Below are 20,888 nucleotides of genomic sequence, written 5' to 3' on the forward strand. Positions count from 1 at the left end.
TTACGAAAATGACTCGGTTTCAAGAATATGCCCTTAGAATTCAGGCCCCTAATATCAAGCACATTTTTTATGAATTTGGTCATCCAAACATGGGAGAATTTCTATGCTCTCTACTTGAATTATAAGTAATGATTTCAAATGCCCTGTAATCCGAACAGCCTTATACATAAATAAAAGTAAAGCACAATATAACCTTGGAAAGCAATTCCCAACTGAGTCACAGTTAACACTGTTTAACACAACTTTTTTTTTTTTCCTAATGGGAAAAAAGCTGAGAGCATGCTAACTGACCATTAACAGGCAAATGAATGATTCAGTAAACTGTTGACTAGACTTTGTAGGGATTGCTACGCAGCTGTTAAAATGGATGACGTAGGTCTCTAAGTGCTAGTATCGATGCTGTGCTGGGCTCAGTCTGTCAGAAGCCCCTGGCTCTGCGACCCCAAGGACTGCAGTGCGCCAGGCTTCTCTGGCGATGGGAGTTCCCAGGCAAGAATACTGAAGGGTATTGCCATTTCCTTCTGCAGAGGATCTTCACCACTTAGATGGAACCTGTGTCTGCTGCATTGGCAGGCAGGTTCTTTACTACTGAGCCATCTGGGAAGCTGATAATAACAACACTAGTATGGAAATTATATAAGATACATGAATAAAGCAAGTTGCAGAAAAATACAAGTAGTATGGTAATATTTATTGAAAAATAAGACTGTATGTAGGTGTAAATTAAAGGGCTGGAAGAAACAAACCCATCAATCATAGTTAATATCTGGTGAGGGAGAACTTCACCTGTAATATTTGAGTTATCTTATAATAAGAATTAATTATATATTATTTCATACTTAAAAGTCACTAATGGGGCTTCCCTGATGGTCCAGTGGCTGACTCTACTTCCAATGGAGAGGACTGAGGTCCGTCTGTTGTTAGGGAACTAGATCTCACGTGCCTGCAACTGTAAGATCCTGCCAAATAAATATTTTTTAAATAATTTATGCATTTATTTTTAAAAAATAAACTAATAAATATGCATATGTTTATTTTTGATCATATTTGTGTATATTAATCAATTTTGGTTTTCTTGGTTGCTCTTTTCCTCAGCTATTTTAGATAGAAAAAGTGGTGGTGATTAATATCTTGAAATGTTAAAATTTCTCCAAATCATGTTACGAGTTTCTAACCATAATTGTGTTAATAAAGTCATTGCAAAAGTATTATTTGGTTTTCAGTTTGAAATTAGTACTACCCACTATATTCAAACACTAAAACTGTGGTGTCAGGAAAAGTTTTTCTAGATGCTACTGTCAGCTTCTGTCCTGAGCAGTTTGAATGATCACAATTTCTTAATCAGCAGAGTTCATACTCTTCATCTAAACTTTCAAACCCACTGTTAAATAATAATCCTAGGAGAGTTGGACATTTTCTGTCATGCATGTGGGAAAAGGAAAGGGGCCAATGATCCCTGTGGTCAGATGTAACAGATATTAAGAAAACACAGATTTCAATTACAAGACTTCCCCCAGAGCCACAAACTATCAACTAATATAACCCTGTAGAAATAACATCCTTTCTGTAGGTTGGTTTTTTTTTTTCTTTTGCAGAATGTGGCAACAATTTCTAAAGATTCTGTGTTTAAATAACACTTGCAAGAAAAATTTATTTTCATCACAAACAAGTTATAGTCACACCAGTCCCAATTTTGCATCAGAGGATGGGATCTTATGACCACTCTCAACTCACCATCCTATCAAACTAATTATTTTAAATTGTGATTATAACGAACTGTTTAAAGATGACATTATTTAAGATTGGTTATTTTAAATAGATTATTTTAAAAAATATTTTATTATTTATTTATTTGGCTGTGCCAGGTCTTGGTTGCAGCATGCCAGATCTTTGAACACCATTGTGGCTTGCAAGATCTTTAATTGCAGCATGAGAACACTTATAGGCAGCATGTGGGATCTGGTTCCCTGACCAAGGCCACCTGCATTGGAAGGATGGAGTTCTAGCCATAGGATCACCAGGGAAGACCCTAAATAGATTAATTTAAATATTTTATGGTGCAGAATATTCTCTTTAACACTTACATCTTCGATTCTTCCTGAAGCTCCCTTTGTTAATACTTAAGATTTCCAGTTTTTAAGGCTTGGCTCTGAAATAGCCTCCTACTCAACATCACATGCAAAGAACATATCTATAAAGTGCCTGTTTGCTTGCAGAAATGGAGCAATGACTGAATATGGATCTTACTTAATACTGACATGAAACTGAGGAGTGTATTGAATTTTTCTTCTTTGAAATTAAGCTATCCTGTATTTAACTTTCTTTGGGAAAACATACACGATAGTAATAAGCTCTTATATTTCTTGATACAACCACTTTACCATCCACACTTTTGTGTAATTGTCATAGCAGCCCTGTGAAATAGGCATTAATTTCCCTTGAGGGGCCCTGTTTAGGCTCAGAGCATTTGTGGCAGAACGAGGATTGGCAGTCTGGTTTTGTCAGCCTTTGAGGACGGCGGTGATACAAATAGTAATGGCAACAACTAATGTTTATTGCATACTTACTCTGTACCTGCGCTTCCCAGGTGGGTCTAGTGGTAAAGAACCCGCCTGCCCAAGGCAGGAGACACAAGAGACACAGGTTCGATCCCTGGGTAGGGCAGATCCCCTGGAGTAGGGCATGGCAACCCACTCTAGTATTGTTGCCTGGAGAATCCCATGGACAGAGGAGCCTGGCGGGCTACGGGCCGCAAAGAGTTGGACACAACTGAAGCGACTTAGCGCACACTCTGTACCAAGCAGTGTTCCATTAATATAAACACCCTCCTGACAGATCAATGAAGTGATTATGGAAACTAGCTCTATCTTAATACTGATGCGCTACTCTTAAGCCTGCCACACCAAAAGATGTTTATATTACAAAAAGTAAAAAGGTTTACATTTTTAAAAACCTTGGATTCTGAGACACGCCAAGATAAAGAAGCCTCCCCAAATTCTTGAGGCACAAACACCAAAAACCTGGCATCGCAGACAAACCGTGTCCTGATTTTTATGACTAAGACAGGAATATCTGGTTTTCATAAAAAAGACTACACTGCTAAATCACTTCAGTCATGTCTGACTCTGTGCGACCCCACAGACGGCAGCCCATCAGGCTCCCCCGTCCCTGGGATTCTCCAGGCAAGAACACTGGAGTGGGTTGCCATTTCCTTCTTCAATGCATGAAAGTGAAAAGTGAAAGTGAATTCACTCAGTCCTGTCTGACTCTTAGCAACCCTATGGACTGCAGCCTACCAGGCTTCTCCATCCATGGGATTTTCCAGGCAAGAGTACTGGAGTGGGATGCCATTGCCTTCTCCAAAAAAAGTACACTACCCCATCAGATTTTAGTGTATATAATAATCTGAACTCTATACAGTATTCCTGTTCATCTGCCAGTTTTTCTGGAAACCAGACTTTGTATGCATTACATGAAAGTAATATAGGCATTACTTCACTCAGGGCTCAAAATTTGTACACAAGGAGACTTCCCTGGTGATCCAGTGGTTGGCTCCACACTTCCTTTGCAGGGGGCAGTGCAGGTTTGATTTCTGGTCAGGGAACTAAGATCTTGCATTTCCCACGTTGGCCAAAAAAACAACCTCGTACACAGGGTTTTTTCCTTCAATCATTATCTTAGTCCAGAAACTGAACACAGAACAGCTAGGTAACTTGCCTGGGGTTGCCCAGCCAGAACAGGGAACTAGGCAATCTTTCCTCTAAGCTCACTCAGACCTTCTCTGCCACATTCCAGCCATTGTTTGACTGGTAAGCCCCTGCTTTTATTTTTTGGTTGCTCCATGAGGCTTGGAGGATCTTAGTTCCCGAACCAGGGATGGAACCCATACAGTGGAAGCACAGAGTCCTAACCAGTAGGAAGCCAGGGAAGTCCCTAGCTCCTACTTTTTTTTTCCAGCTCTGTCCTAGCCACTGGGAGCACAGAGGATAAAAAATGCAGTCACTGTCCATAGACGTTTAGTTTTAAGTGGGGTCATCCGACAATTCGACAGTGGTTATCAGGCCTGGTGGAGACATGGCAGAGGGGTGCACAGAGGCCATACAGGTCCAAGTGAGGGACAGCTCACCCAGTCATAGAGGTCAGGGTGGGTCCCTGGGACCAAGTCTTGAAAAACAAATAGGATTATCCAGATAGGGAAAGAGAGGGTGGGAGGAGGACCCATGAAAGCCACTGCAGTTATCTATTTCTGTGCACAAATCCTCATGGTCAGCGGGGCTGGCCAGCACGTCCTCTCTCAGGATCTCTCGTGGTTTCACAGAGGTGGCTGGCCCTGGCTCCATCCTTGAAACATCGGAGAGTTGACACCAGCTGGAGCCACAAATAGGGTTACCAGAACCTTTCATGCAGCCTGGACATTTTCAGCTGGATTCCAAGAGTAAGTGTCCCGAAGGAACCAGGACAGAGCTATCCCACCTTCACCTGGAAGTGAATGGCCTCATTTTGCCAGTCACAAGTCCTCCCAGGTTTGAGGGAAGAGTCTGCCTCTCTCTCTCTTTTTTAATTGAAGGATAATTGCTTTACAGAATTGTGTCGTTTTCTGTCAAACATGAATCCACATGAATCCGCCAAAGGTGAAGAGTCTGCTTCTCAGTGGCGGTTATATCGATATCACTTCATCAGAGGATGTAGGGTGGGCGATAGCTTTGTGGCCATTTTGGAAAATACAGTCTTCTCAGAAGGTCTGTAAGAGCCCCGAGTACTGGAGAGACGATTCTGTGTCTCCTCCCACCACTGAAATGTAACCCAAATACAACTCTAGGACACAATACAGGTGCATTGCAGTTCAGTAAAGTATTGGCTCTCCCATAATGACTCCTACCCCATCCTGGGGGTTGGAGGATGGATATCAACCATCAAACACCTTATGTATTTTTTCCCTCGCTTTCTTTTTTTGGGGGGATCCCTGCTTTGCTGGCGCTCAAACTACACGTTAGGTGCCCCAGTGTGGGGGAACGGTATTTCAGGTAGAAGGAGGGGCACAGGAAAAGACAAGAAGTAAAAGAGCATGGGTAAGCTCACTTGAGCAAGTGGAGACTGGAAGGTGAAGGGGGAGACGTGATGGCGGGAGGCTGAGAAGGGGCAGATGATGAGGGCCTGGAGCACCAATGACAGCAGCATGCACTCTTCTGTTCTTGACATCCTGAGCACTTTCCATACAGCAACTCACTTAAGTCAACATTCCTGTGAGGTACGCTATATGAGTATCTCATCTTACAAATGAGGAAACTGGTTAAACAATTTCTTCAGGCCTATACCACTAGTAGGAGGCAGAAATATGATTTAAGCCTAGGAAGTCTGGCCCCAGAACCTGCACCTTTTAATACAATACATTTATTTATTTGGCTGCACCAGGTCTTACTTGCAGTTGGATCCTCAGTCTTCATTGCGGCATACAGGACCTTTTAGCTACAGCATGTAGGATCTTTGACTGTGTGGATCACAATAAACTGTGGAAAATTCTGAAAGAGGTGGAAATACCAGACCACCTGACCTGCCTCCTGAGAAATCTGTATGCAGGTCAGGAAGCAACAGTTAGAACTGGACATGGAACAACAGACTGGTTCCAAATAGGAAAAGGAGTACATCAAGGCAGTATATTGTCACCCTGCTTATTTAACTTCTACGCATCATGAGAAACACTGGGCTGGATGAAGCACAAGCTGGAATCAAGATTGCCAGGAGAAATATCAATAACCTCAGATATACAGATGAAACCACCCTTATGTCAGAAAGTGAAGAACTAAAAAAAAAAAAAAAAAAGAAAGTGAAGAACTAAAGAGCCTCTTGATGAAAGTGAAAGAGGAGAGTGAAAAAATTGGCTTAAAGCTCAAGATTCAGAAAACTAAGATCATGGCATCCAGTCCCATCACTTCATGGCAAATAGATGGGGAAACAGTGGCTCACTTTATTTTGGGGGCTCCAAAATCACTGCAGATGGTGACTGCAGCCATGAAATTAAAAGATGCTTACTCCTTGGAAGGAAACTTATAACCAACCTAGACAGCATACTAAAAAGCAGAGACATTACTCTGCCAACAAAGGTCCATCTAGTCAAAACTATGGTTTTTCCAGTAGTCATATATGGATGTGAGAGTTAGACTATAAAGAAAGCTGAGTGCAGAAGAATTGATGCTTTTGAATTGTGGTGTTGGAGAAGACTCTTGAGAGTCCCTTGGACTGCAAGGAGATCCAACCAGTCAATCCTAAAGGAGATTAGTCCTGAGTGTTCATTGGAAGGACTGATGTTGAAGCTGAAACTCCAATACTTTGGCCACGTGATACAAAGAGCTGACTCATTTGAAAGGACCCTGATGCTGGGAAAGATTGAGGGCAGGAGAAGAAGGGGACAACAGAGGATGAGATGGTTGGATGGCATCACCAACTCAATGGACATGAGTTTGGGTAAACTCTGGGAGTTTGTGATGGACAGGGACACCTGGCATGCTTTGGTTCATGGGGTTGAAAAGAGTCGGACACGACTGAGTGCCTGGACTGAACTGAACTGTGGGATCTTTAGTTGTGGCAAGTGGGATTTAGTTCCCTGACCAGGGATTCCCAGCCTCCTGTACTGGGAGCACAGTCTTAGCCCTTGGACCACCAGGGAAGTCCCAGAACCTGCTTCTTTTACCAAAATATTATATTACTAACCAATGGAATTTGCACTTCAGACTGAAAATGATAGGGAGTAATTTGTTGAAAAATGAGACTTGATTATAACAAAAGCAGAGAATTCATACAGCTCTGCAAACAAAAGTGGCAGCTCTCTGAAGAGTTATATAATGGTGCGCAGGTGCCGTATTCTGTACGAGTTCATTTGATACGACAGGATGCTAAGTCATTCTGTACAGGTAATGAAGTGGGAACCTGCCACCTACCGCCACAATCTTGGTGTAGTAACACTTCTCTACCCTCCACCCTTTCAGGGTCTCTCGCCTCACAATCTACGTGCAGTCTGTCTTCCATGATACCCCCTTGGTGAGTCACACCAGCCCCTGGGCCTGCACCCCACAACAACAGAAGAGGCTGCAGCAGCCCACTACCGGGATGCCGGCTCTTCCACCAACGCACACTAAAGTCAACGCCAGGTGCTGGATGATCCGGTCCACAGCTCCTGCAGGACACCTCCAGTGAGCTGCCGTCCCTTCTCCATTTCCTGCGTCATACCTTGCAGGCCCATTTTCACGTTCTTACAGTTATCTGGCATATGCACACAACACTCAGTGCCTAACAGTGCACATACCCTGCCTTGAGCGACTGTTAGAAAATCTAGGGCCATTTAGTTCTGTAAAACCGTTTTCCTCATTTGATATACTTCTTCATCTGACAGTCTTCGTGCTTGATGCATGTAATTCAAAGCACAGGCAATGTGCAATATACTATGGCCACTCCTTGGTGTACAAATAAGGCCAGCAGGTAATACCACCATGGTGTCTGTTTCACCCTAAATCGTGTATAGACCGTGTCCCAGTTGGTGGTGTGGTGTGGAAAGGTTGTATACACCAAGGCAGGCAGGTACAGTCGGCTTCTTGTACATCACCCTGTTTAGTTCCTAGGCAAGCAGTCATCCATATGGCTCACATATCTGCAAGGTCCCATGGGGAACAGGAACAACACTATTACCCGAATGATACCCTTGGACGATGCTAATGTTAACACAGAGGGTTAGAGGGGTCCAACCTGCTGGGCCAACCTGTCTCTCCTTTCCACACAAAGGAGACTATGGTCTGTACTTCAACACTTACAGCAGATAGCCAGGAGAACCCGTCCCACATCAAATGATCCCCCCGGGGTGGGATACATTCTGCCGCTTCTTCACATCCTGCACGGAAGAGCACCTTGTGTCATTCCATTCAGCTGTCATTGAGTCTGGTTGAAAGAAGGTTAACTTCCAAGTCCAGTTTGCGAGTGTCATGGGTTGGATCTGCCAGGGAAATCCCATGGCGGCCCCAACAAGCTGACACATTTTGTACTTCTGCGTAAGTGTGGGTCCAATCTATGACTGGATTGCCATGACACACCTTTGGACAAGGGACAAAAACATTAAGAGCACCAACACAGGCAACTCGATTATTTAGTCAGACACAGGCAAGTTTCTTATCCTGGGAGAGAACAGTTCCTGCCATCAGGGACATATACACAGTATAAACCCTTGCAGGAATTTTCCCAATTTCCAAAGGTAAGGACACAGCCTTAACCTCAACTGTCTGGTCGCCATATCCATCAGTTCCTGCACTAGGGCCTGGAAACTGCTCAGATTTACCATAGATGAGGCTACATTCAGCACTGGTTTCAACCAAGGCCATTCCTCTCTCTGTATGTTGCTCTAAGACCAGTAAATTGCAAGTTCTACATGGCGCCTCCAGTCCCCGCTTACTCCTTTTGGGCAACAACCTTGGCCTAAGCCCTATTCAAACTGGAAACAGTCATCCCAAGAGGCGTCCTTAGAAGTTAGCAATCTTCTAACTGTACCGCCCATGTCTCTTGCATGGGCATGTCCCACACTGCTGTTCTGGTCTCAGTTGCCTCCATAATTCTAGAAGCGCAGCATTTGGCTGCTTATCAATTTTATTTCTGTCAACTCCCACTGCAAACAAATTGGCCCACATTTGCATCCATGTGACTCAGATGGGGCCCCCTTAGAGATCTTCACATCACTGGTACCTTTTGCCTGGCACTCTCCCTCTCCCTTCCGCCTTTCCTACTTGCTACAATTGAGGCCACTTCATAGATGGGGCACCCCACAGAAGGCACAAGAACTGAAGTCAGGGATTGAAAAAAGGTGGACAGGGCATTGTTCAAAATGGCATTTTGCATGCCGCTTGTAACTTGTTCATCATCTGAGCTCTTTGTGTTCAGGTTAAACACGCAGGTTCAGGTTAGACTGTTTCATGCCTAATTCCCTTACGACCTGAGTCAATTTGGTAAATGTATGCCATTGACGTAAACAGTACCTGGGAGTTCCCACATTAGTCCAAACTGTTTGGATGGTTGATCCATTCCATCAGGGAGCCTGTTTGGTTGGGAGGCCCCTGCATATGCTGCCTCGTGTTATGCAATCTCTGCTGCAATAAGGGGTGAGTGGTCATAGATGCCAAACACTCTATTTCATCCCCTGTGCAGATAAAACTGTCTACCCCAGTGTCCCAGAGTTATGACACTAGATGCCCGCCCCCGCCCCCAGCCTCTGTTGAATGCTTCACCCAAATAGAACAACTCTGCTTGAGTAATGACTGATAGGTCATAAATTCAGTCATATTAGGGGCCCCCTGGGATGATCCCCTTGAGCCAAAGGTTGTTTATGTTTCATCTTCTGCTGTACCTTGCTGTCTGAGGTGCTGGGTTCATCAAGGCCACACATCTTTGGCTCCAGCAAAAGTTCGTATGCACTGTTCTAGCTTTTCTGCCTGTCTCTGCAACTCAAAACCTGTGCAGCATCACGTAGGGCATTGTCCATATTCACTTTCAAGGCAGTCAAGAATATCCAGCCCAAGGTGCCAGCGGCAGTACCTGCCACTGTATCAAGTAGATGGGAACTCACGGCCTGCAACACTTTTCAGTTTTTCAAGGGTAGGAGGTGACCCATCCTCTGCCTCCCAGCCTTCTAATGGGGCCCACGCCAGGACCATGGCCACCTGGTATCACATGCTGGGTGGTGGCCACTGGCTTCCTCCATCCATTGAAGCCTCTGGCTCTGCAACCTGCTGGGAATCCTGCCAATTACACCAATTGTCATGCTGATCACTGAACCCCAGGTAGGTAAAGCATGAGTTGGGAGGCTGGAAGAAGACTTCAGATATGCTTTATTTGTGGATGGCTCGTGCAGCAGCCAGGGACTTCCACGCAGTCTTATATAGCTCTGAGAACAAAAGTGGCGGCTGTCCAAGGGTTATATAATGGTGTGCCTGAGTCGTAATCTATATGAGCTCATTTGTTACTTAAGTATATTGAGCCATTGCCTACAGGAAATGAATTTTGCAATAAGAAGTTCATGATCTGAGCCACAGTCAGGTCCCAGTCTTGTTTTTGCTGACTGTATAGACCTTCTCCATCTTCAGCTGCAAAGAATATAATCAATCTGATTTCAGTATTGACTATCTGGTAATGTCCATGTGTAGAGTTTGTCTCTTGTGTCGTTGGAAGAGAGTGTTTGCTATGACCCATGCATTCTCTTGGCAAAACTCTATTAGCCTTTGTCCTTCTTCATTTTGTACTCCAAGGCCAAACTTACCTGTTACTCCAGATATCTCTTGACTTCCTACTTTTGCATTCCAGTCCCTTATGATGAAAAGGACATCTTTTTTGTGTTATTTCTAGAAGGTCTTGTAGGTCATCATAGAACCGTTCAATATCAGCTTCTTCAGGATTAGTGGTTGGGGCATAGACTTGGATTACTGATACTGAATGGTTTGCCTCGGAAATGAACAGAGATCATTCTGTCATTTTTGAGATTGCACACAAGTACTGCATTTCAGGCTTTTTGTTGACTATGAGGGATTTCTTGTAAGGGGTTTTTGCCAACAGTAGTAGATATAATGGTCATCTGAATTTAATTCACCCATTCCAGTCCATTTTAGTTCACTGATTCTTAAAATGTTGATGTCCACTCTTGCCATCTCCTGTTTGACCACTTCCAATATACCTTGATTCATGGACCTAACATTCCAGGTTCCTATGCAATATTGTTCTTTACAGCACTGAACTTGACTTTCACCACTAGACACATCCACAACTGGGCATTATTTCCACTTTAGCTCAGCCTCTTCATTCCTTCTGGAGCTATTTCTCCACTCTTTTCCAGTAGCATATTGGCCACCTACCAACCTGGGGAGGTCATCTTTCATGTCAGATATTTTTGCCTTTTCATACTGTTCACAGGGTTCTCAAGGCAAGGATGTTCTAAAATGGTTTGTCATTCCCTTCTCCAGTGGACTACATTTTGTCAGAACTCTCCACCATGACCCATCTGTCTTGGGTGGCCCTACAAGGCATGGCTCATAGTTTCATTGAGTTAGACAAGGTTATGACCCATGTGATCAGTTTGTTTAGTTTTCTGTGACTGTGGTTTTCATTATGTCTGCCCTCTGATGGAAGCGGATAAGAGGTTTATGGAAACTTCCTGATGGGAAGGACTGGCTGTGGGGAAAACTGAGTCTTACTCTGGTTCTTAGGGCCATGCTCAGTAAATCTTTAATCCAATTACTCCTTTAATCCAAAACAAGACTAGGAGCTGACTGTGGCTCAGATCATGAACTCCTTATAGCAAAATTCAGATTTAAATTGAAGAAAGTAGGGAAAACCACTAGGCCATTCAGGTGTGACCTAAATCAAATCCCTAATGATTACACAGTGACAGTGACAAATAGATTCAAGGGACTAGACCTGATAGACAGAGTGCCTGAAGAACTATGGACGGAGGTTCGTAACATTGTACAGGAGGCAGTGATCAAAGCCATGCCCAAGAAAAAGAAATGCAAAAAGGCAAAATGGTTATCTGTGGAGGCCTTACAAATAGCTGAGAAAAGGAGAGAAATGAAAGGCAAAGGAGAAAAGGAAAGATATACCCACCTGAATGCAGACTTCCAAATAGCAAGGAGAGATAAGAAAGCCTTCTTCAGTGATCAATGCAAAGAAATAGAGGAAAACAATAGAATGGGAAAGACTAGAGATCTCTTCAAGAAAATTAGAGATACCATGGGAATATTTCATGCAAAGGTGGGCACAATAAAGGACAGAAACAGTACAGACCTAACAGAAACAGAAGATATCAAGAACAGGTGGCAAGAATACACAGAACTATACAAAAAAGATCTTAAAGACCCAGACAACCACGATGGTATGATCACCCACCTAGAGCCACACATCCTGGAGTGTAAAGTCAAGTGGGCCTTACGAAGCATCACTATGAACAAAGTTAGTGGAGGTGATGAATTCCAGCTGAGCTTTTTTCAGATCCTAAAAGATGATGCTGTGAAAGTGCTACACTCAATATGCAAGCAAATTTGGAAAACTCAGCAGTGGCTAGGACTGGAAAAGGTCAGTTTTCATTCCAGTCCCAAAGAAAAGTAATGCCAAAGAATTTTCAAACAACCGTACAATTGCACTCTCATATGCTAGCAAAGTAATGCTCACAATTCTCCAAGCTAGGCTTCAACAGTATGTGAACTGAGAACTTTCAGATGTTCAATATGGATTTAGAAAAGGCAGAGGAACCAGACATCAAATTGCCAACATCTGTTGGATCATAGAAAAAACAAGAGAATTCCAGAAAAAATCTACTTCTGCTTTATTGACTGCCAAAGCCTTGCCTGTGTGGATCACAACAAACTGTGGAAAATTCTTCAAGAGATGGAAATACTAGACTACCTTACCTGTCTGAGAAATCTGTATGCAAGTCTAGAAGTAACAGAACTGGACATGGAATGATGGACTGGTTCCAAATTGGGAAAGGAGTAGGTCAAGGCTGCATATTGTCACCCTGCTTATTTAACTTATATTTAACTTACATCATGCAAAATGCTGGGCTGGATGAAGTACAAGCTGGAATCAAGATTGCTGGGAGAAATATCAATAACCTCAGATATGCAGATGACACCACCCTTATAGCAGAAAGAGAAGAACTAAAGAGCTTCTTGATGAAAATGAAAGAGGAGAGTGAAAAAGCTGGCTTCAAACTCAACATTCAAAAAACTAAGATCATGGCATCCAGTCCCCATCACTTCATGGCAAATAGATGGGGAAACAATGGAAACAGTGACAGACTTTATTTTCTTTGGCTCTAAAATTACAGATGATCACTGCAGCCATAAAATTAAGAGATGCTTGCTCCTTGGAAGAAAAGCTATGACAAACCTAGACAGCATATTAAAAAGCAGAGACATTACTTTGCCAAGAAATGTCCATATTGTCAAAGGTATGGTTTTTTTAGTAGTCATGTATGGATATGAGTTAGACCATAAAGAAGGCTGAGGGCTGAAGGATAGATGCTTTTGAACAGTGGTTTAGAGAAGACTCTTAAAAATTCCTTGGACTGCAAGGAGATCAAACTGTAACAGGAGGGAAAGAGACAGGGCACAACTTTTGAAAGAATGACATAGCCGAAGGACACAACATAAACTAATTACAATCAAATGGGACCAAGATGGCAGACAAGACTAGACCTTGATCTTCAATCAGCAAGTGAAATGACACACCCAGAGGTGCCCTGACAGTTCCAAAGCACTGTCAAAAGACCAAGGAGTGGGCAGTGGCCCAAATCCTGGCAATCTCCACCTCTTCCCAAAAATAGTTGGAATAATTCTCCCACTCATTAGCATATGAAGCTACCCAGCCTATAAAAACTAACCATGCCATGTTTGGCGGCTGCAGTGGCCCTCTGTGATGGCCCATAGTCTGTCTGTTGAGTATGCTTCTGTGTGAATCTGAATAAATCCACTTCTTACCTTTCACTTTGTCTCTCACTATATTCTTTCTGTGATGAGACATCAAGAACCTGAGCATTCAGTTCAGTTCAGTTGCTCAGTCTTGTCTAACTCCTTGTGACCCCATGAACTGCAGCACGCCAGGCCTCCCTGTCCATCACCAACTCCCAGAGTCCACCCAAACCCATGTCCATCAAGTCGGTGATGCCATCCAATCATCTCATTCTCTGTCGTCCCCTTCTCCTCCCTTCAATCTTTCCTGGCATCAGGGTCTTTTCAAATGAGTCAGCTCTTTGCATTAGGTGGCCAAAGTATTGGAGTTTCAGCTTCAACATCAGTCCTTCCAATGAACACCTAGGACTGATCTCCTTTAGAATGGACTGGTTGGATCTCCTTGCAGTCCAAGGGACTCTCAAGAGTCTTCTCCAATACCACAGTTCAAAAGCATCAATTCTTCGGCGCTCAGCTTTCTTTATAGTCCAACTCTCACATCCATACATGACCACTGGAAAAACCATAGCCTTGACTATTATTAGGCCCTGAAACCAGGTACTATGAGTTTTGGCTGGGTTCAAGTCCTAGCCATGGGTTCAAGTCCCAAGCAGAGTTTTGGCTGGGTTCAGGTCCCAAACTAGGTTTTGGATGGGTTCGAGTCCCAAGCAGGGTTTTGGCTGGTTTCCAGTCCCAGCACATGGGTTCAAGTCCCACTTTGAGATAAACGGTTTCAAAACCAGTCAATTCTAAAGGAAGTCAGTCTTGAATATTCACTGGGAAGAATGGTGCTGAAACTGAAGCTCCAGTACTTTGGCCACCTGAAGAGGCCAGTCATTAGAAAAGACCCTGATGCTGGGAAAGATTGAAGGTAGGAGGAGAAGGGCATGACAGAGGATGAGATGGTTGGTGTCCTGGTCTGGGTGCAGGTTGGAAAAGAATTTCCAGACATGAGACAGAATGAGAGGGGGAAAAAAAGTTTATTAGACTGGGAGAGGCTGTTAGAACAGTGGGCCAGCTCAAGGGAGAACAATGTTGAACAGGGGTCCTTAGCCCACCTTTATAACCAGGGTACAAGGAGTGGGATTGGGGTCTTGTGGGGCTTTTGCTGATTGGATGAGGCATGTATACTGGGTGGGGGAAGAGTAGGGCAAATACCTTCTCCCTGTGGGGTAGGAGAGAGATTATACAGTTCCACTAATAGTTACAACATGGGGGAGGGTCTGGTTTTTCTGTTCCTATATTCCAAGACCCTACTTGGTTTTATCTGCTCTCTCCTCCTTGGGTCACTGCAGTTGTGTTGCAGGAAGGGGGATCCCTTCCAGGGCCCAAAACTGGGTTCTTGTCTAACACTCGGAAATGAATTGTCCAAGGAGACACATCTGCTGACAAAGCAAGAGATTTTATTGGGAAAGGGCACCTGGGTGGAGAGCAGTAGGGTAAGGGAGCCCAGGAGAACTGTTCTGTCCTGTGGCTTGCAGTCTCAGGTTTTATGGTGATGGGAAAATTTCCAGGTGTTCTTTGGCCAATCATTCTAATTCAGAGTCTTTCCTGGTGGCGCGCATGGCTCAGCGGAGGTGGACGCTAGTGAGAGGGATTCTGGGAAGTGGACGGACACACAGTGTCTCCTTTCAACCTTTCCCGAACTCTTCCGGTTGGTGGTGGCTTATTAGTTCCATATTCCTTATGAGGATCTCCTGTCATAAAACAACTCATGCGGTGCCTGGCCAGGGTGGGCGGTTTCAATCAGTGTGCTTCCCTTAACAGTTGGATGGCATCAGAGACTCAGGGACGTGAGTGTGAGCAAGCACTGGGAGATAGTGAAAGAGATAAGCCTGGCGTGCTGCAGTCCATGGGATCACAAAGAGTCCGACAAAACTGCGACTGAACAACAACAACAGGAAATGAGGTGGAGCCTGACTCCGCCATCTTGGTCCGGTAACAGTTCCCTTTACAATTCGCCAACAGGCCATCCGCCCTTTCCGTGGATTTCCTGACAGCCCACTGAAAGATTATACCTTAACTGCCTGTTAGTGAATGATATGGGCCGTTCCTGGGTTTGGGTGATTACGAGTGGGGCAGGCAGGCATGTAGCGGCACTTCTGTTGGTGGATTACAGGGTAGGATACCCTTTTAGCATCAAATCCTGAGACTTTCCCATAGAAAACGGGCGCGAGACACCCACCCCCGAAAAGCCGGGCCCCTTCCTGGTTTCAGGGACCCATTGTCCCACCTCGTGGGTCGGGGCCTCCTGTCTGTCACAGCTCCCAGCAGACGTTGTCAGCAGGACGCCGGAAGTGGTCGCAGGCTGCTGACGTCCTACTGCCCGCCTACCTGCGAAGCATTCTGGACGTGCAGTCCCCTGTGGGGCAGAGTGACCTAGAGGGACGGGTGGTCTCTCGGCGATGCCAGCTGAGAAGGGCGATGTTTCTTTCCCCTACAGTGAGGGAAGGGGATTTTGTGGGGATGAAGGAGCGGGAAGAAAGCAGCATCATCATGGCACCCAGTGCTGGGAAGGTCAGCCAACTGCCCTCAGCCCTGGCCTCGGAGCCTGATTGGCCCGGTCGCCAGGAGACTTCTTGATTGACAGTTGGGAGCCCTGACAGAGGGCGATTCCTGACGGCCATCGGTGGATCCGGGCCTTTGCCCAGTCCTACGGTGATTCCCCAACCTCCCGCTCTCGTTTAGGTCTCTGGTACTAGAACCCTTGCGAGCGCCCGCCCCCAGGGCCTACCTCTTTAGTTGGGGGGCAGGCTTTGAATCTCCCGGCTTTCAATGTCAGTTGAAAAAGAAAAGTGAGTAACTCGTGGGAATAAAAAATGCGACATCTGAGCAACAATAGCAGAGAACTGTACTGCATAGGGAACTATATTCAGTATCCCGGGACTAATAATGGAACAGAATGTTAAAAAAGTGTGTATGTGTATCACTGAGTCACTTTGCAGTACAGCAGTAAGTAACACAACATTTTAAATAGTCTATATCCTGGTGGCTCAGACCATAAGGAATCTGCCTGCAATGTGGGAGATGGGGGTTCGATCCCTGGGTTGGGAAGATCCTCTGGAGGAGGAAATGGCAACCCACTCCAGTATTCTTGCCTGGACAAAACCATGGACAGAGGAGCCTGGTGGGTCCATGGGGTTGCAAAGAATCAGACATGACTAAGCAACTAACACTTTCACTTTATACAACTTAAAAAAATTAAGAACAAAACATAAAAGAAAAATAACAGTAACATCCCATTCCCCAACAATTACCAGGAGGACGGTATCCATTTCACAAAGGACCAGAAACCCAGAGGGAGGAAAGGAAGTCAGAATTTAAGAGAATTCCAGGCTGCAACCATTTTCTGGTCCCTCAGTTATGAGGCTTGCCACCTTCAGTCTGCATTCAGTAATACACCAGTTTAACATTTGGACCCCAAAGTGCCTTACAACCTCAAAATAACTAACCATTGTCCATATTCCCTTTGTAGATTAGCAGTCCCGAGGCAGAAGGCAGATGAACCTCCAGGGTAAAGCAACTGGAGATTCATTCCCTCTGGACTGAAACTCTAAGACAGTAATAGCAGGACAGTTAAGGGAGGAGGCTGGGCCATGCCCAGACCACGTATCTCTCATTACCGAAATTCAGAGACCTCCCCAACCACAAGTGAGCAGAAGGCCTCCAGACTGCAGGCCAAAGGGGGAGCAATGTCAGGGAATACCCAGATATGTTTGTGGTAGAATCCATTTTGGCTAAGAGAGATGTGTGCTCACATGGAAGGATCCTGAGATATATCAAATATAGACTGTGAACCAGGCAAATCAAAATTATTGGCCAAAGGAAAACTGGAAGAAATGTCCCATATAAGTGATTCAAACTGCCAAGAGGGCGCAACTCAGGGACTCTCCTTCTGAGTCTGCCCCTTGCCTATGCACACATACTGTACTTTTTTTCCTCTTTGTAAACACTTTACTTGCTTCACTACTTTCTGTCTTTGTGGAAATTCTTTTCTGCAAAACCAAAGGGTCAGGGCACTTGTCCCTGATCACTGGTCTAGTGGCTAGGATCTGGAGCTTTCACCTATGGCATCCAGCCCAATTTCTTGTTGGGAACTCAAGCTTTGCTCCAAGCCCTTGCAGGCTGAGGCCACCCAAGATCAGTCTTATGACTTCATAAATCAGAACCTGAATTACAAAGGGGGAAATTAAGTATTCATAACCTCAAATTTATGATGATGCTTTCAAGTTTCATGTCTTAGGGCTTCCCTGGTGGTTCAGTGGCTAAGAGTCCATGCTCCCAATGCAGAGGGCCTGGGTTCCATCCCTGGTCAGGGAACTAGATCCCACATGCCACAAGTAAAGAATCCACATGTTGCAGTGAAGATCTTGCGTGCCACAAGACCCAGTGCAGCCAAATAAATATATGAAAAAATAAAGTTTCATGTCATAAACTTTCCTCAATAAAAGGCTATTAATAGGAGGGGGAGAAAGGACAAATAGGCAGAGCACAGAGAAATTTTAAGGCAGTAAAAATATATGATATTATAATCATGGATATACATCATTATACGTTTGTCCAAACGCTCAGAATATAGAACAAGAGTGAACTCTCAAGTAAAGTGAGCACTTGGGGTGATTATGATGTGTCAGCGTTGTTTCATCCTTGGTAGAAAGGGTACCATCTGATGAGTGATGTTGATAATGGGGGAGGCAATGCATGTGTGGGTTCCCAGGTGGCTTAGTGGTAAAGAATCCATCTGCCAATGTAGGAGACGGAGGAGATGAGGGTTCGATCCCCGGGTTGGGAAGATCCCCTGGAAGAGGAAATGGCAACCCACTCCATTATTCTTGCCTGGGAAATCCCATGGTCAGAGAAGCCTGGTGGGCTACAGTCCATGGGGTCACAAAGAGCTAACCATGACTGAGCCACTGAGCACGCAATGCATGTGTACAGGCAGGAAGTGTATGGGAAATCTACCTTTCCAAACTGCAATTTTTAAAAAGTCATTAAAAAGAAAGGGTTTTTAACACTTAATTTGTGCCAAAAAGGGTAAGGTAGAGAAACACAGTTCCTGCCCTCAAGAACCTGCCAGTTGGACTTCCCTGCTGGTCCAGTGTTTAAGAATCCACCTGCCAATATGGGAAGGGAAATGGGTTTGACCCCTGATCTGGGAAAATTCCACATGCCATGGAGCAACTAAGCCTGTGAGTCACAAGTATTTAGCCCAAGGTCTAGAGCCCATGCGGGCTTCCCTGGTGGCTCAGACGGTAAAGTGTCTGCTTGCAATGCGGGGGATGCGGGTTTGATTCCTGGGTTGGGAAGATCCCCTGGAGAAGGAAATGGCAATCCACTCCAGCACTCTTGCCTGGAAAATCCCATGGATGGAGGCTGATACGCTACAGTCCATGGGGTCGCAAAAAGTCAGACATGACTGAGCGACTTCACTTCACTAGAGCCCATGGGCTGCAACTACAGAGCCCATGTGCCTCGACTACTGCAGACCATGTGCCCAGGGCCTGTGCTCCTGATATTCTGCAGTTAGCTGTTACTACCCACAGTTGTGTCTTTCACATTTAGGTCTACAATCTGTGGTGCCCTGTACCAGGTGTGAGGTCTTGTACCAAGGCCACAGATGCAGAGCTCCACAGCAAGGTCATCTCCGGAACTAAGTCCCACTGTAACTGTTGCCGAGAACCCTCCTAGGCTTTACTGGCCACCTCCCTGACCCCATATTAGGTAAAAATACCCACCCAGCTACTCACCCTATAGAGCCTTAACCAATCACCTAATGCCACTCTTCCAGCAGGAATTTTTCTCTTGAGTCTATAAAAATTGGCTACAAACCCATGAAAAGGGCTTCCCAAGCTCAGTGGTAAAGAATCCGCCAGCCAATGCAGGAGACGCGGAGACGCAGGAGGTGCAGGTTCAATCCCTGGGTTGGGAAGATATCTTGGAGGAGGAAAGGGCACCCCACTTAGGTATTCTTGCCTGGAAAATTCCGTGGACAGAAAAGCCTGGTGGGCTACAGTCCTTGGGGTCCCCTAGAGGTGGACACGACTAAGCACTGCTAACCCATGAAAAGGGTCTTCTCTCCCGGATCTATCGGGATGTTGGCCCACTGTTCTAACACGTCTCCTGCTCTAAGAAACTCTATTCTCCTCTGATTCTGCCTCATGTCTGGAAATTATTTTCCAACCCTTGCACAGACCACGACACAACGCATTTTGGACTTATTTTCTTGCATGAAGTAGGGGTTCATCCCCCAACCCTGACAACCACATTCAACAGATCAAGCTCTTTTTCTTGCTAAGAACTTTCCTATTGCATTACTGTGACTCCTTTGTGAGAAAACACGTGACTACATACCCCCGAGTCTGTTCCTGGCCTCTCTTCTTTCCCATTTATTTTTTAATTTATCTTTCAGCCAATATTACACGGCTTTAATCACTAAGGCTTTATACTACCTAGCATACAGTCTCATGACTTCCCAGGTGGCGCTAGTGGTAAAGAATACACCTGCCAATGCGGGACACGCAAGAGAGACGACTCCATCCCTGGGTCGGGAAGATCCCCTGGAGAAGGAACTGACAACCCGCTCCAGTATTCTTGCCTGGAGAATCCCAAGGACAGAGGAGCCTGGGCGCGCTACAGTCCATAGGGTCGCAAAGAGTCGGACACCAGTAAGCCGACTGAGCACACACATTCCCCAACTCTGTGTTCCCTGCCCTCCCTTCCCCCCACGCCAGCAGAGTGCACGAAACTCACACCGTGACTTTGTTAATTTCCCTCCGGAATGTGGAAGTAGGGCCTGTACACCAGAGGACAACGTTCAGACCACCCCCATCCCGCAGCTCCTCCCTGTGGCTTGAGGGGCGCACGCGCAGTCTCACGGCCGTGATTGGACAGAGCCGTATCACCGGGCGAGGGAAAAATACGTCACGGGCTGGTGGTGTTGACGCGTCATGGTCTCCGCAGCAACCAGGTAGGGCTGCAAGCGGGGGAACTTCGGTGGCTACTGGGGTCCCGCTCTGAACTGAGGCGCGCGGCGGATCCCGATTCGAGCGCGTCGCGCCCTCTTGAGGGGAACGAAGCGATGTGGAGGCTGAGCGGACCTGGAGGGGCGCCCGCGCCGGAGTTCGGGCTCGGCGGTTTTTTGGTGCAGAGTCTCCCCTTCGCTACTCCCTGAGCCTCGGTTTGAATGTGAAAGTGAAAGTCGCTCAGTCCGACTCTGCGATTCTCCAGGCCTGAATACTGGGGTGGGTAGCCTTTCCCTTCTCCAGGGGATCTTCCCAACCCAGGGATCGAACCTAGGTCTCCCGCATTGCGGGCGGATTCTTTACCACTGAGCCGCAAGGGAGCCTCGATTGGCTCGGCTACCAGTGGGTGTAGGCGGGCGGCTGATCCGGTTACCCAGGTTTCCCCGATTCCGCGCCT

At 45.7% G+C, this 20,888-nt stretch overlaps 1 protein-coding gene and 1 long non-coding RNA gene across 15 annotated transcripts in view; one reads left to right on the top strand and one right to left on the bottom strand.

The window, feature by feature from the left end:
• Nucleotides 1–14,430: 14,430 nt before the first annotated feature.
• Nucleotides 14,431–17,606, bottom strand: LOC138415042 (uncharacterized). The gene is made up of 2 exons (XR_011247053.1): nucleotides 15,703–17,606; nucleotides 14,431–15,353 (listed from the first exon to the last, which is right to left on the bottom strand). It is a non-coding gene; the product is annotated as an uncharacterized lncRNA (long non-coding RNA).
• A 2,360-nt stretch (nucleotides 17,607–19,966) lies between these two features.
• The window catches only part of DHRS7B (dehydrogenase/reductase 7B), a 43,871-nt gene continuing 42,949 nt past the window's right edge, over nucleotides 19,967–20,888 (top strand). For 3 of the 14 annotated variants that reach the window (XM_069543080.1, XM_069543083.1, XM_069543071.1), the window contains exon 1: nucleotides 20,373–20,436. Coding sequence is in view for 1 of the 14 variants with exons in the window: in XM_069543069.1 (XP_069399170.1) it covers nucleotides 20,417–20,436 (20 nt within the window). In the remaining 13 variants the exon portion in view is untranslated. Of the gene's footprint in view, nucleotides 20,711–20,888 lie in introns of all 14 variants that reach the window. The other 11 variants (XM_069543075.1, XM_069543074.1, XM_069543069.1 and 8 more) reach the window with 10 other exon arrangements.

This window comes from Ovis canadensis, chromosome 11 (assembly GCF_042477335.2).
Source record: "Ovis canadensis isolate MfBH-ARS-UI-01 breed Bighorn chromosome 11, ARS-UI_OviCan_v2, whole genome shotgun sequence".
Taxonomy (NCBI): domain Eukaryota; kingdom Metazoa; phylum Chordata; class Mammalia; order Artiodactyla; family Bovidae; genus Ovis; species Ovis canadensis.